General features: G+C 42.0%; 1 protein-coding gene across 1 annotated transcript in view; it reads left to right on the top strand.

Annotated features, from left to right (window-relative positions):
• The first annotated feature begins 13,071 nt into the window (after positions 1-13,071).
• Positions 13,072-14,988, top strand: part of FGF9 (fibroblast growth factor 9) — a 58,903-nt gene continuing 56,986 nt past the window's right edge. Inside the window, exon 1 of the mRNA XM_073662228.1 lies at positions 13,072-13,998. Coding sequence (XP_073518329.1) covers positions 13,722-13,998 — 277 coding nt within the window. The 5' untranslated portion in view covers positions 13,072-13,721. The remainder of the gene's footprint in view (positions 13,999-14,988) is intronic.

Genomic DNA, 14,988 nt, shown 5'->3' with positions numbered 1-14,988 from the left:
AACTGTGTGTGGCATTGACCTGGTCTCTAATCTGAGCTGCTGTTAACCTGTGATTTCTGAGGCTGGTGACTCTGATAAACTTATCCTCAGAAGCAGAGGTGACTCTTGGTCTTCCTTTCCTGGGGCGGTCCTCATGTGAGCCAGTTTCTTTGTAGCGCTTGTTGGTTTTTACAACTGCACTTGGGGACACTTTCAAAGTTTGGCCAATTTTTCGGACTGACTGACCTTCATTTCTAAAAGTAATGATGGCCACTCATTTTTCTTTACTTAGAATTTGTATTACGGCAAGAAAAAGGCAGCTAACAGTCTATTCAGTAGGACTATCAGCTGTGTATCCACCAGACTTCTGCACAACACAACTGATGGTCCCAACCCCATTTATAAGGAAAGAAATCCCACTTATTATACCTGACAGGGAACACCTGTGAAGTGAAAACCATTTCCAGTGACTACCTCTTGAAGCTCATCAAGAGAATGCCAAGAGTGTGCAAAGCAGTCATCAAAGCAAAAGGAGGCTACTTTGAAGAACCTAGAATATAAGACATATTTTCAGTTGCTTCACACTTTTTTGTTAAGTATATAATTCCACATGTGTTAATTCATGGTTTTGATGCCTTCAGTGTGAATGTACAATTTTCATAGTTATGAAAATACAGAAAAATCTTTAAATGAGAAGGTGTGTCCAAACTTTTGGTCTGTACTGTATATATATATATATATATATATATATATAGACTTGTTTTCTCTGCCCTTCCTGAGATACTTTCCCCCCTTTCCATGCGGTGGAGAGCTGTATAAAACAATCAAAAATGATTGTAGGAAAAGGAGGGAGGAAAAAGGAAAATCATCAGCTCACCAGAGTAGGAGTAATGTCAGATAGGGTGCGGTACATGGATAGCTCAAGGTTGGTTCTTTGGTTGAATATGCATGAAAAAAGGGTGTTTGTCCAGCAAGCGTTATATCAAGGAGAAAAAGTTTAAAACTTCACATCTATTCCATATTGTATTAAAAATTAAGAATAGATAAACTCAGAAAAATGGATGTTCAGACATCGTGCCTATGTGTTTCCAGCAAACGCTTTAAATGATGATGTACATCAGACATATATCATCATGATTAAAAGCGTTTGCTCAAAACACGTAGACCCGATATCTGGACATTCATTCTTATCGTTTTATTGTTTTTCCCAGTTTTTAATGAAACATGGAATAAATGATACATTTTAAAAATGTACTCCTTTATATCGCAGTTGCTGGACAAACCTTTATTCCTGCATCTGTGTAAAACCCCTCATCCTCCCATCTATTACAGAGAGAAGTAAGGGGAGAGCAGAAAGAGCCATCGGAACTGAGCAGGATTTGTAATGTTTTTGTAGAGCACCCAGCTAGATAAAGAATAAAAAACAAGGTAGAACATTTTCAATTTTAGAAAGTTAGGTAACTTTGCATTTAAAAAGCAAATGAACAATAGAAAAAAAATCTGTGAATTTGTACATAGCTTTTAAAGTCTAAATACAACTGCATTTTCTTGTCAAGTCCAGGCCCGATTGTGGATCTCCTTACTGGAACAAACAACATCATAGGGATAAATGATGTCATTTTGGATCACGAGACTGGTGGTCGAACCAGGAATTGCATCCGTAATACGAATGTGAATATATGGCCACTATACAGTCGAATGAACCTTCCATCAATAGGGTAGTAAAAATGGTTTTGGGAACCCATGCTCTTAAAAACAGAGAGCCAAGCTATAGGACGGGAAGCGAAAATCTAGCATAGAAAAATTTGATCCACACCAGGGGTGGTCTCCTCAAAGGGGAGAGAGGAGGGACACTTTGGAATAATGTCCTCCTTTCTGAGTATTGTCTTCAGATTTGTGCAATGAGAGGACATAGCATGTACAAAGTAAAGAAGCAGTAGTAAAAATGGTGTGGAGGACAATAATTGGCAGATATACCTTTGACCTCAAGGTTTTGAGCCTCTTTGGAACATCCTGTAATTTCTTAACTTTCATGGGGTTAGATCAAAACACCCTCCACATGCTCGGCCTCCTAATTACCCTTCAGTCTGAATGTTTAACTTGTGCCTCTTAATTGCTCCGAGAGTTAACAAGCCCTTGGCCCCTAGTTTTATGTGACATTCATTGCGGTGTTGCACACAGTTGCACTGGCTAAAACTTGATATTTGTCCAAGTTTCTTCCGTTTACTGTTGTAGGCCGTGTCCCTATTACTTGTCCCCAGTTCAGTAATCACACGGATCTATACATTTTGCTTACAGGTGGATCTGCTGAATAATGGGATCATCTATTAAGATCAGTAAGTGACCTTCAAATTTTTCTGTAGGACGGAGCTAAGAATCCACAGAAAGTAGATCACAGGGGTAAAGCATGGTTTTGACGCAGATTTTGCATCTTATTTTAAGTCCAAAATTAATTTTGAAATAGTAGAATGAAGGGGAAGGCTCATGTAAGAAACCATTACACATTGACGCTCATTACCAATTATCATTCCGTGGAAACATGCAGCCGATGACCGTTCGTTCGTCAGTTGATTGATGATTTAAAGGGAATCCGTCAGCAGGTTTTTGCTATGTATTCTGAGAGCAGCAGGAGATAGGGGCTGAAACACCGAATTCAGGGATGCATCACTTATCAGGCTGTGTGCTGTTGTTTACTTACAATAAAGGTTTTATCAATAGGACATTATCATTGCTGGGACTAGCTGCATCGTGCCATGTCGTCCGACCACACCCCCCTTTGTGATAAGCAGCTCACTCTCAATAGACAATGTACATAGAGAGTCTGGTGGGGGCGGGGTTAGCTTTCTCAGCTCTGCTACATTCTACATCTAAGAACTTGTGTCAAGCTGCACCCAGTAAACTAAGTGATATATCGCCAGAATCATGGTCTCTACTCCTACATTATGCTGCTCTCAGATGAGGTAGCAAAAACCTGGTGACAGATTCCGTTTAATAGTCCGCATGAAGAATCCATTGTTGGCTGTACATTGCCCCATGTAAAATGGAGATATGCTGTTGATAACATACAGTGGTGGCCAAAAGTATTGGCACCTCTGCAATTCTGTCAGATAATACTCAGTTTCTTCCTGAAAATGATTGCAATCACAAATTCTTTGGTATTATTATCTTCATTTAATTTGCTTGCAAGGAAAAAACACAAAAGAGAATGAAGCAAAAATCAAATCATTGATCATTTCACACAAAACTCCAAAAATGGGCCAGACAAAAGTATTGGCACCCTCAGCCTAATACTTGGTTGCACAACCTTTAGCCAAAATAACTGTGAACAACCGCTTCCGGTAACCATCAATGAGTTTCTTACAATGCTCTGCTGGAATTGTAGACCATTCTTCTTTGGCAAACTGCTCCAGGTCCCTGATATTTGAAGGGTGCCTTCTCCAAACTGCCATTTTGAGATCTCTTCACAGGTGTTCTATGGGATTTAGGTCTGGACTCATTGCTGGCCACCTTAGAAGTCTCCAGTGCTTTCTCTCAAACCATTTTATAGTGCTTTTGGAAGTGTGTTTTGGGTCATTGTCCAGCTGGAAGACCCATGACCTCTGAGGGAGACCCAGCTTTCTCACACTGGGCCCTACATTTTGCTGCAAAATTTGTTGGTAGTCTTCAGACTTCATAATGCCATGCACACGGTCAAGCAGTCCAGTGCCAGAGGCAGCAAAGCAACCCCAAAACATCAGGGAACCTCCGCCATGTTTGACTGTAGGGACCGTGTTCTTTTCTTTGAATGCCTCTTTTTTTTTCCTGTACACTCTATATTGATGCTTTTTCCCAAAAAGCTCTACTTTTGTCTCATCTGACTAGAGAACATTCTTCCAAAACGTTTTAGGCTTTCTCAGGTAAGTTTTGGCAAACTCCAGCCTGGCTTTTTTATGTCTCGGGGTAAGAAGTGGGGTCTTCCTGGGTATCCTACCATACAGTCCCTTTTCATTCAGATGCCGACGGATAGTACGGGTTGTCACTGTTGTACCCTCGGACTGCAGGGCAGCTAGAACTTGTTTGGATGTTAGTCGAGGTTCTTTATCCACCATCCGCACAATCTTGCGTTGAAATCTCTCGTCAATTTTTATTTTCCGTCCACATCTAGGGAGGTTAGCCACAGTGCCATGGGCTTTAAACTTCTTGATGACACTGCGCACGGAAGACACAGGAACATTCAGGTCTTTGGAGATGGACTTGTAGCCTTGAGATTGCTCATGCTTCCTCACAATTTGGTTTCTCAAGTCCTCAGACAGTTCTTTGATCTTCTTTCTTTTCCCCATGCTCAATGTGGTACACACAAGGACACAGGACAGAGGTTGAGTCAACTTTAATCCATGTTAACTGGCTGCAAGTGTGATTTAGTTATTGCCAACACCTGTTAGGTGCCACAGGTAAGTTACAGGTGCTGTTAATTACACGAATTAGAGAAGCATCACATGATTTTTCAAACAGTGCCAATACTTTTGTCCACCCCCTTTTTTAGTTTTGGTGTGGAATTGTATCCAATTTGGCTTTAGGACAATTATTTTTGTGTTTTTTCATTGAAGACAAATTAAATGAAGATAATACCAAAGAATTTGTGATTGCAATCATTTTCAGGAAGAAACTGAGTATTATCTGACAGAATTGCAGGGGTGCCAATACTTTTGGCCACCACTGTACAAGTTTCATGGACAGAACCAATGTATTAATGATTATTCTGCCCCCCATACAGTTTTGTTGGGCATTGTGGACAGGTCCATAAGCAAAAACAAATCAACATATGCAATCGATTGAAGCCATTAATGCGCAGAAATTGGCCAATCTAAATAGCTGAAAGAGTAGATTTTGTTTGTTTTAATTAGTTTTTATTTTTGTTACGGGTACAGAAAATCAGTAGGAGTCCAGGTCCTGAGACCCCCACCGATCGCTGCTCTGAAAAGATGCAAGCTCGGAGTTCCTGCATACTGATAGCTGTATGGGCGCAATGGAGAGTCTTCACAAACAAGAAGTGTTCACCAAAGGGTGAACGATGATAGAAGAAACATTTAATTCACATATCCTATACAAAGCATGTAAAGAGTTTTCTAAAATCTGGAAAAAATGAATTGCATCATTGTTGATGGTTCTTGAGAGACCCGGGGTCACATTACTTGCACCAAATTGCATCATAGAAGTGGGAATAGCGAACATAAAATGTACCTGTATGTCCTACATACTCACTTCCGGCACTGCCATAAATCAGCATTCTAGCGTCACGTAAGGGAGAGAAATACTTGCACAAGATTGCAGGCGATTAAATCATTGTGTTAGTAATCGGTGCTCCGATTCCTCGGGTCATTGTCTGAACAAGCCCTTCACCGACACCGACAATGAATTATTCGGAGTAAAGCCTCAGTCACACATTCGCGTGCTTTCCGTGTGTTTCACAGATACACCTGTACCCACTATAGTCTATGGGGCTGTTCATATGTCTGTGCTTTTTCAAGGACCATGTGTCTATGCAAAACTCATGGAGACATCCGTGAAAAACGCTGATGACATTCATGGCAAAAACGGACACACGGGCCAAACACTGTGGATATCCTATGGACTGTGCAAGTCTTAAAGCAACTCCCCTGATGAATCCATAGGGAATTCATCCCACCAAGGACATCTGCAAGGAGTTTGTATGTTCTCCCTGTGTTTGTGTGGGTTTCCTCCGGGTTCTCCTGTTTCCTCCCACACTCCAAAGACATACTGATAGGGAATCTAGATTGTGAGCCCCAATGGGGACAGTGATGATGATGTCTGTAAAGCGCTGGGGAATTAATGGCGCTATATAAGTGAGATAGATAAATAAATAGGGTCTTGTGACAGCCCTTGTAAGAGTGGGAGTCAATGGGACCGTAGGAAATTGTGAGCCTGGAAATAAGTGAGTAAAATCCGCACTGCCAATGGTCCAGAGAGGAGCAGGAGACCGGAATAGTAGAAATGCGGTTGTTATTTGTCAACACGTTTCGAAGTAAACATATTTCTTCATCAGGACAAACCACAAAGATCACTGATGAAGAAATAGGTTTACTTCGAAACGCGTTGACAAATAACCGCATTTCTACTATTCCGGTCTCCTGCTCCTTTCCGGACCATTGGCAGTGCGGATTTTTACCCACTGATTTCCAGCCTCACTAGTTTCTCCATATTGTGAATATGCAGCCGCCTATGTCTAAGCCCATACAGGGGTTGTGACTCTCATAATCCCCCCAGGTGAACATAAATCGCTTTTACAGTATCTCCTCAATTTCCACTCGGATAAGACCGTATTGTGCTTATTTTCTCTCCAGTTTTTTCTTTACTAATGAGACTGTAGGGTCAAATAGTTGTCAGAACCTATGGACATTTAGGATCCTCCTCACCTATGGGATTGAAAGGTTGGGATATCTGATTCAACTAAATGGGTGAGACCGTTCTGTTACTGTTGAGAAAATTATACATCACCACTGTGATGTTATTTATTGCTAATCTGGGGAAGTTTTAGATTAATTGACGTCCAACCACTGGTGGTTACCCTTACCCCACTATTCAACCTTTGATGGTTGCGGTGTGTGTGTGTTTGCTATGTTTGTCAGATAGGCTTTTGGATTTTCACCTTCTGATGTTTGGTGATTTTTGGGGTGTTTTGTGCGGGGTGCTGTCCAATTCTTGACGGCTACCTCAACCCGTTATCCTGTTTCCATACTTTACACACATAGTTTTATAAATAATATGGACCATTATTTCTATATATCTTATTGATATCCCGACTATTAGATAAGGATCTTTGAAGACATTGTGCAATTTTTGAAATGATCACCTATCGGCCATTGTCATTTTTGTATGTGACGTGTTCACTTGCGCTGCTGTCAGTTGATGATAAGAAGACAGGAATCTGAAAATCAATTGCTCCGGTTTATTGGTCAATGCGTTTAGAAGTTTCAAATCACCGTTTTGTCCTGATGAAGTAACAAGTTGACCAATAGATTTTCGGATTCCTATCGTCTTATCAACTGATGACAGCACAGGTGAACCCGCACTGTTCCAGCAGCTTTGATTCCTTTCTCGTGGGTCTGCAGCAGCCTAAGCCTCTGTCAGTGGTCGTGTGCACACAACCTTATCAGATGAGCGCGCTAGTGCGCATTCTCCTCATCAGATGAGCGCGCTAGTGCGCATTCTCCTCATCAGATGAGCGCGCTAGTGCGCATTCTTCTCATCAGATGAGCGCGCTAGTGCGCATTCTTCTCATCAGATGAGCGCGCTAGTGCGCATTCTTCTCATCAGATGAGCGCGCTAGTGCGCATTCTTCTCCACCATCTGTCCAGATAAGACCCTATTGTGCTTTTTGTCCTTTCCAGGTTTATTTCTTTTCTAGTAAAAAGCGTGAAAAATTACAAATGTTGAATAGCCAAAATGTCGATGTGCAGCGCAGAATCGGGACTACAAATGTTTCCATGCGTGAACATGGTCATAAAGGGGCTGAAAACTATATTGTTCCAGACCAACACGTCAGACATGCCAACAGATCACTTTTGGTTGGATTTCCCTGTCCATGTGATCAATAATCGACAGCATGAAAGTGAAGCGAAGGATCAGCTCCATGCATTCCACAGTGTAAAGTTATACAGGTGCATCTCACAAAATTAAAATATCATCAAAAAGTTAATTTATTTCAGTTCTTCAATACAAAAAGTGAAACTCATTATATAGAGTGATTACAAACAGAGTGATCTATTTCAAGTGTTTATTTCTGTTAATGTTGATGTTTATGGCTTACAGCCAATGAAAACACAAAAGTCATTATCTCAGTAAATTAGAATACTTTATAACAACAGCTTGAAAAATGATTTTAAAATTTGAAATGTTGTCCTACTGAAATGTATGTTCAGTAAATGCACTCGATACTTGGTCGGGGCTCCTTTTGCATTAATTACTGCATCAATGCGGCGTGGCATGGAGGCGATCAGCCTGTGGCACTGCTGAGGTGTTATGGAAGCCCAGGTTGCTTTGATAGCAGCCTTCAGCTCGTCTGCAATGTTTGGTCTGGTGTCTCTCATCTTCCTCTTGACAATACCCCATAGATTCTCTATAATAGATTCTCTATGGGGTTAAGGTCAGGTGAGTTTGCTGCCAATCAAGCACAGTGATACCTTTGTTTATAAACCAGGTATTGGTACTTTTGGCAGTGTGGACAGGGGCCAAGTCCTGCTGGAGAATGAAATTTCCATCTCCAAAAAGCTTGTTGGCAGAGGGAAGCATGAAGTGCTCTAAAATTTCCTGGTAGACGGCTGCGCTGACTTTGGTCTTGATAAAACACAGTGGACCTACACCAGCAGATGACATGGCTCCCCAAACCATCACTGATTGTGTGAACCTCAAGCAGCTTGGATTGTGGCCTCTCCACTCTTCCTCCAGACTCTGGGACCTTGTGGAGTGTGCCAATGACTGCCTTCTGGACATCTGTCAAGTCAGCAGTCTTCCCCATGATTGTGCAGCCTACTGAAACAGAATAAGGGACCTTTTTAAACGCTTAGGAAACATTTGCAGGTGTTTTTTGTTACTTATTCTAATTTACTGAGATAATGACTTTTGTGTTTTCATTGGCTGTAAGCCATAATCATCAACATTAACATAAATAAACACTTGAAATAGATCACTCTGTGTGTAATGACTCTACATAATATATGAGTTTCACTTTTTGTATTGAAGAACTGAAATAAATTAACTTTTTGATGATATTCTAATTTAGTGAGAAGCACTTGTATTTCAGGACATTTAGAAAGGGATTGGATTTCAGGGTCACAGAATGCATAGTAGTAAATGAGGCTTTCATATTTTATGGCAGATTCCCCCCAAGCCTCCTCGTGCTATGCAGTAAAAGACCGAGATAATCCGTCACCACAATGTTCTCTACGACTGTATACGTAATGCCGGCAGTCCATGTGAATGTTACAGAAGTATTTAATATCTGCTGGGAATCAGAATTCATCTCCGAGGATGCTTTATTGCATTGTCTGATGTCTCGTTATAGAATAATAATAATCCTGAAGTCCATTCTTCACATTTGCAATGTAGTTGAATGCAATCTGGGGCTCTCTGTTATCAGCCGTTTCTGGCTAGGGAGTGGCTGACTGCCCCCCCCATAATCAGACATGGGTTTCTGGAAAAATGTTCTTTAATCTTGATGGTAAACCTGACTCACAATCAAATAATGCTTGGAGGCGAATTCACTTCAAAACCGGATGATGTACTGCAAACGAGGGGGAACGCTAGCGTCTCGCCTTTGTATCACAACAGCTGTTTCAGTTAGTACTCACCTAACATTGCTAGATTTTTGCAAAACGTCTCGCTCATATCCTGTCACACAGACGATAAAAGAAGTTTTCTGGTAAATTAAAGAAAAATAATGTAATATATATATTACATTTTTTTTTATTTAAATTTATTATATCCTACGATGGCTTTTTTTTTTTTACTTTAAAGAAGTCCCCTGTCTAGAACCTAATAGTAGCTCATCAATGCCTTATCTCAATAGCCCAATGATTTCATTGAGGATTGTGTAATGCTGTTTTTGTCCAGTGGAGGCACTGTGGGGAAACTGAACACTTGCTGACAAACCCTCCAACAGTTTATAATGTGATCATTGGGATCAACAAAGATCAGCTGTAAGGGGACCAATCTCAAAAAATAAAGCAGTGTAGCTAATAGTTGAATCTGATCCTTGAAAGCTCAGCAATAATCCTGGTAGGAGATGAATATTGGATATTTCTAACATTTTGTGGAGTCCTATGAAGCAGAACATAACCCGCTCATAGGACTCTGCATAATTTTGCAATTATTGTTCAAGAGACCTAAAAAGCTGGGAAGCTACTGGGCTACTTACTATAGTTTTGATAGAATTACAGTTTTATCAGCAGCAGATTATCACTAGAAGACTAGTAAACCTCCTGCCATGTAGTCCTCCATATTCAAGAGCTGTGTAACCCCTCCCCCAACACTGATTGGCAGCTTTCTGCCTATGCACAGTGTACACAGAAAGCTGCCAATCAGTTGAGTGGTCGGGGTTATACAGAGATCTACACTCAGAGAACTGCTAGATCTGAAGGAGATGAAATGATGATTTTATCAAAATGACAGCAAACAGCCCAGTAAGTGATACATCTCTGGAATCAGGGTCTCTGCCCCTACATTATGCTGCTGTCAGATGTGGTAGCAAAAACCTGGTGACAGATTCCCTTTAAGTTTCCTAGATAAATATGTTGATAGCTAGATAAAAAAAATATATAAAAATCCTTTTTTTTCCTAAGTGTCTTAACAAGTGATTCAGCTCTTGGATACAATGTATCACCACTCTGTCTTGGTGTTGTCCTAAGCGGTGCCAAGAGTTTGAATCTGGATGTGACAAAGAAAAAGAAAAAGTTCCAACCTTACAGAAAGGAAACGCTGCCTGTACTAAGCGGGTGCAATGCACTAACTAGCACACTAGGGGCAGTGTTTCTCCTGACATTGACCACATTGATAGTCTCTTCTGCATCCTCATTACCTGTCCTAGCTCTTCAATTATCTGAGGAGCAATCACCACTTCCTGTACTTACAGGACATCATCCATATATCTAAAGCGGAACCTGCCGTAGAATTAGAAATCCGAGAGACACTTTTCGGGTGTGATGCCCGGCTTCAGTCACACAGGAAAAAAAAATAAAAAATTAATTATATATATATATATATATATATATATATATATATATATATATATATATATATATATATATATATATATATACACATGGAGGGAGACTGACACGTGACATTGCTGGGACACATAACTTTTACCGGATGATGAGTCGCGTATATTATATGATGGAATAAAGCGGTAATATGACATAAGAAATAAAAGACAATGCAGTCTAACATCCAGGATCAGTGCACCCCTCCTGTGCATAGGATTGAAATGGTAATGTAGCTGTAGTGAATGTGACTGAGCTGTAGTACCGGGAACAACCTTGGAGCAAGAGGGGCGCCATCTATGAAAAAAAAAAGAGCCATGTTTTTTTTCTTAATCTTATGCAACCCCTTTAATAATCTATGCATAGATATAATGGTGTCCGACATAGACCAATTACATCTCTTGTATGAAATCAGAGTGGTCAAATAAGAGGACCCCGGCCCCACCCCCAAAAAAACACCTTTATGGTTTCTGCACTTTAATTGCAATCTGATAGGGCATGAAAGGCAGAAGAATCAATTGTTCACTTTTTCGCATAATTAATACATCTGTATGTTGTCTCCAAGTTGTGCAGAAGTCTTTATAGCTACATACAGATACAGTGGCACCCTTCTAAAAGACGCCATCTTCGAGAAGACCACGCCACCTCCTTAGGCAAACAAGATTTTCAGTTACAACATATAATAACATGCAGGATCTCTTATTTGAGAAGACCACCCTACCCATTCAAGTCTATGGGTGCTTGTAAAACATTGGACTGCACTTGGATGTCATCTGAGTGCAATCTGATTTACGTGGACACAGAGAATGGAGAAGATGGAGAAATTAAGTTCTCCGTCTTCTCCGCACCTGTGACATATTCGCTCATCCACAACTTAAAGGGCAGAAGCCGCACTAAATGACCCCTCACTAGCGGGTCAATAAAATATAACTTTTGTTTATTAAACATGAGGTTAAAGATAAAATGATTTCAGGTTTGCCCTCATTAATTGGAAATCTATTTGATAGCCAAAGCTTGTCATTTAGTTAACAAGATATCACCCCGGAGTGCCATCAGTGATTACTCGGGCAATCTATGAATATTTCAAATTCAAGTGTGCAGATCTTGTGCCTCCAACATGTTTCACCGATATATCGGCTTCATCAGGGGATGGGGCAGTGGCGGAAATTAATGAGGGCAAATATGAAATAATTTTATCTTTAACCTCATGTTTAATTTACGTAACTTATTTGCTTATGTTTTATTGACCTGATACGGAGGTGTCATTAAGTGCGGCTTCTGCTCTTTAACGCCACGTTCACATGTTCAGTATTTGGTCAGTATTTTACCTCAGTATTTGTAAGCCAAAACCAGGAGAGGAACAATCAGAGGAAAAGTATAATAGAAACACGTCACCTCTTCTGTATTTATCACCCACTCCTGGTTCAGGCTTACAAATACTGAGGTAAAATACTGATCAAATACTGATGTGGAATACTCACCAAATACTGAGTGTGTGAATGTGGCCATATATATAATTAATTTTTTATACAACTAAGGCCACATTCACACATTCAGTATTTGGTTAGTAATATATAATATTTTTTTTTTTTATTGTCATCTGAGAGAACCGGATCATAGACAATTGACCCTCTGATCAGAGTTTGAGCTGAGTGTCATTTACATAATGGACACCCGGAGGATCATCGCTTGTATCACCCTGGCCTAAAAGGAATCTCAGACCCCCGTTCCTAGGATGAGTGGGAGTCTCAGTAGCCGTAACCCCCCCCCCCCCATCTATTTTTTTGGATAGGCAATAACTTATAAAAGAAGGGAATAATCCCCCCCAAACAAAAAAAAACAGGGGACTCTCAGACCCCAATTCCTAGGATTTGTGGGAGCCTCAGTAACTTCCCCCTCCTCCCCCATCTATTTTTTGGATAGGCAATAACTTATAAAAGATGGGAATAACTTCCTCCCCCAAAAAAAGTGTATAATAGAAAAAAAATAACAATCTGTGCAGTCATTATTATAATTATTCTCGTATGATTCTCACAGGTGATGTAGTAAATCTTAAACTGTACTGCGACCCTATATCACCTACACCTGATGAAACAATGTAGCTGAAGTGTAAACATCCACATTAATGGACACATTTCCTATATCAAAGTAACTGTAGAAGTGCAGGAGCCCTCAGGCTGCAGCCATCAGTGGATGCACCGCTCCTGCCCGGTGCTGCATTGCCTGTGCAGACACTGCCGCAGAGCAGCGGGGATGTACAGTGTGCCGGTGCTATCCAGCGGGCGGTAGGACCCGGGAGGACGCGGCTTGGCAGCAGGCAGGCAGTAAGGCTACCTTAAACCCAGCCCAATGCCTGCTGCTGCGCCACTCTGCGAGCTGGATGGAAAAGCCTCAGCAGCAGCAGCAGCAGCAGCAGCAGCTTGTTCATCAGAGCCGGGGAGCAGCAGCAGCGGCAGCGGTGTGGCCGGCGCAGACACCTGTTCCCAGGCTGCAGCCCCCGCTCCCTCCTGCAGCCGCCCCGCAGGGATAAGGAGCTGCCACCTGAAAAGTTTCCCTGCCTTCCTCCCGATGTGTGCGGTGCATTCTCCCCGGAGCCAGGATCCATACATTCTGACGTAGCCTGGACATCCTCAAACAGATCAGGCTGCTGGAAGTTGGCATGAGCACTGCTGCTCTTCTACCCAATGGAGGGAGCCCACCTTCCCCCCCTGATTGCCACTGCAGGGGCTGACCAAGGAGAAGGAGCCCTGCTCGCCTGCTGAGATGCGTGGACAGCACTATGTCACTAGTGGCTGCTTCTTCCTTAAGGTTTGACCTTGAACCTCTCAGCCCCACAATCTTGTATTATTGATGGATTGAAGAGAGAGAGGCACCATCCTCCCCCCTCCCTCACTGAGTCACTCACAGGATACAGTGTATACATATATACACCTGCCCTCAGCGCTTCCTCTCTGCAGCTGCCTCCCCAGCACCTCCACAAGGCTGATGGCTCCCTTGGGTGAAGTTGGCAACTATTTTGCAGTGCAGGATGCTGTGTCTTTTGGAAATGTACCTGTTCTGCCAGTGGATAACCCTATGTTGTTAAGTGACCACCTGAGCCAGGCTGAGGCTGGGGGGCTGCCCAGAGGCTCTGCAGTCACTGACTTGGAACACTTAAAGGGGATTCTCAGAAGGAGGCAGCTTTACTGCAGGACTGGATTCCACTTAGAAATTTTTCCTAATGGGACTATCCAAGGGACAAGGCAGGATCACAATAGATTTGGTAGGTCATTCTACATGGTTACTATTAAATCTGCAGGTAACTGATGCATTAAGTTTTTTTTTTTTTTTGTGGGGGGGGGGGGGGTACCAGGTTCTAATATGCATGCTTGGACCTGGTTGTGGTATGTATTGATTGAGTAGTTGTCAGGACCCTCAAATTTGGGGGATCACCAAGTTCTGGACCTTGCCATGGTATGCGTTGGTTATTAGTCTAAATAGCTGTCACGATCCTCAAATTGGGGGGCACCAAGTTCTATTGTGCATGCCTGGACTTTGCTGTTGGTTATTCTAAGTAGCTGTCAGGATCCTCTATTGGGGGGGGGCACCAAGTTCTGTACCTCGCTATGATAGGTGTTGGTTATCTTTCCAAGTAGCAGTCAGGACCTGCAGTTTGGGGGATACCCAAGTTCTACTATGCATGCCAGACCCCTGCTGTATATGTTGTTTTGGATTTTCTGAGTAGTCAGGACCCTCTATATTGGGGGACACCAAGTCCTATTGTCATGCCTGGCCTCTGCTGTATATATTGGTTATTCTGAGTAGTCAGGACCCTCTATATTGGGGGACATCATGTTCTATTGTCATGCCTGGCCTCTGCTGTATATGTTGGTTATTCTAAGTAGTCAGGACCCTCTATATTGGGGGACATCATGTTCTATTGTCATGCCTGGCCCCTGCTGTATGTTGGTTATTCTGAGTAGTCAGGACCCTCTATATTTGGGGCCACCAAGTCCTATTGTCATGCCTGGCCCCTGCTGTATATGTTGGTTATTCTAAGTAGTCAGGACCCTCTATATTGGGGGACACCAAGTCCTATTGTCATGCCTGGCCTCTGCTGTATATATTGGTTATTCTGAGTAGTCAGGACCCTCTATATTGGGGGGCTCCATGTTCTATTGTCATGCCTGGCCCCTGCTGTATATATTGGTTATTCTAAGTAGCTGTCAGGACCCTCTGATAATAATTGATGGCTTGGGCTCTATGGAGCACT

The sequence above is a fragment of the Phyllobates terribilis genome, unplaced genomic scaffold, assembly GCF_046119375.1.
Source record: "Phyllobates terribilis strain yellow unplaced genomic scaffold, ASM4611937v1 Scaffold_2__4_contigs__length_985480577, whole genome shotgun sequence".
Lineage (NCBI taxonomy): Eukaryota > Metazoa > Chordata > Amphibia > Anura > Dendrobatidae > Phyllobates > Phyllobates terribilis.
The sequence above is the reverse complement of the archived record's forward strand: the minus strand, read 5'-3'. Positions and strand labels throughout refer to the sequence as shown.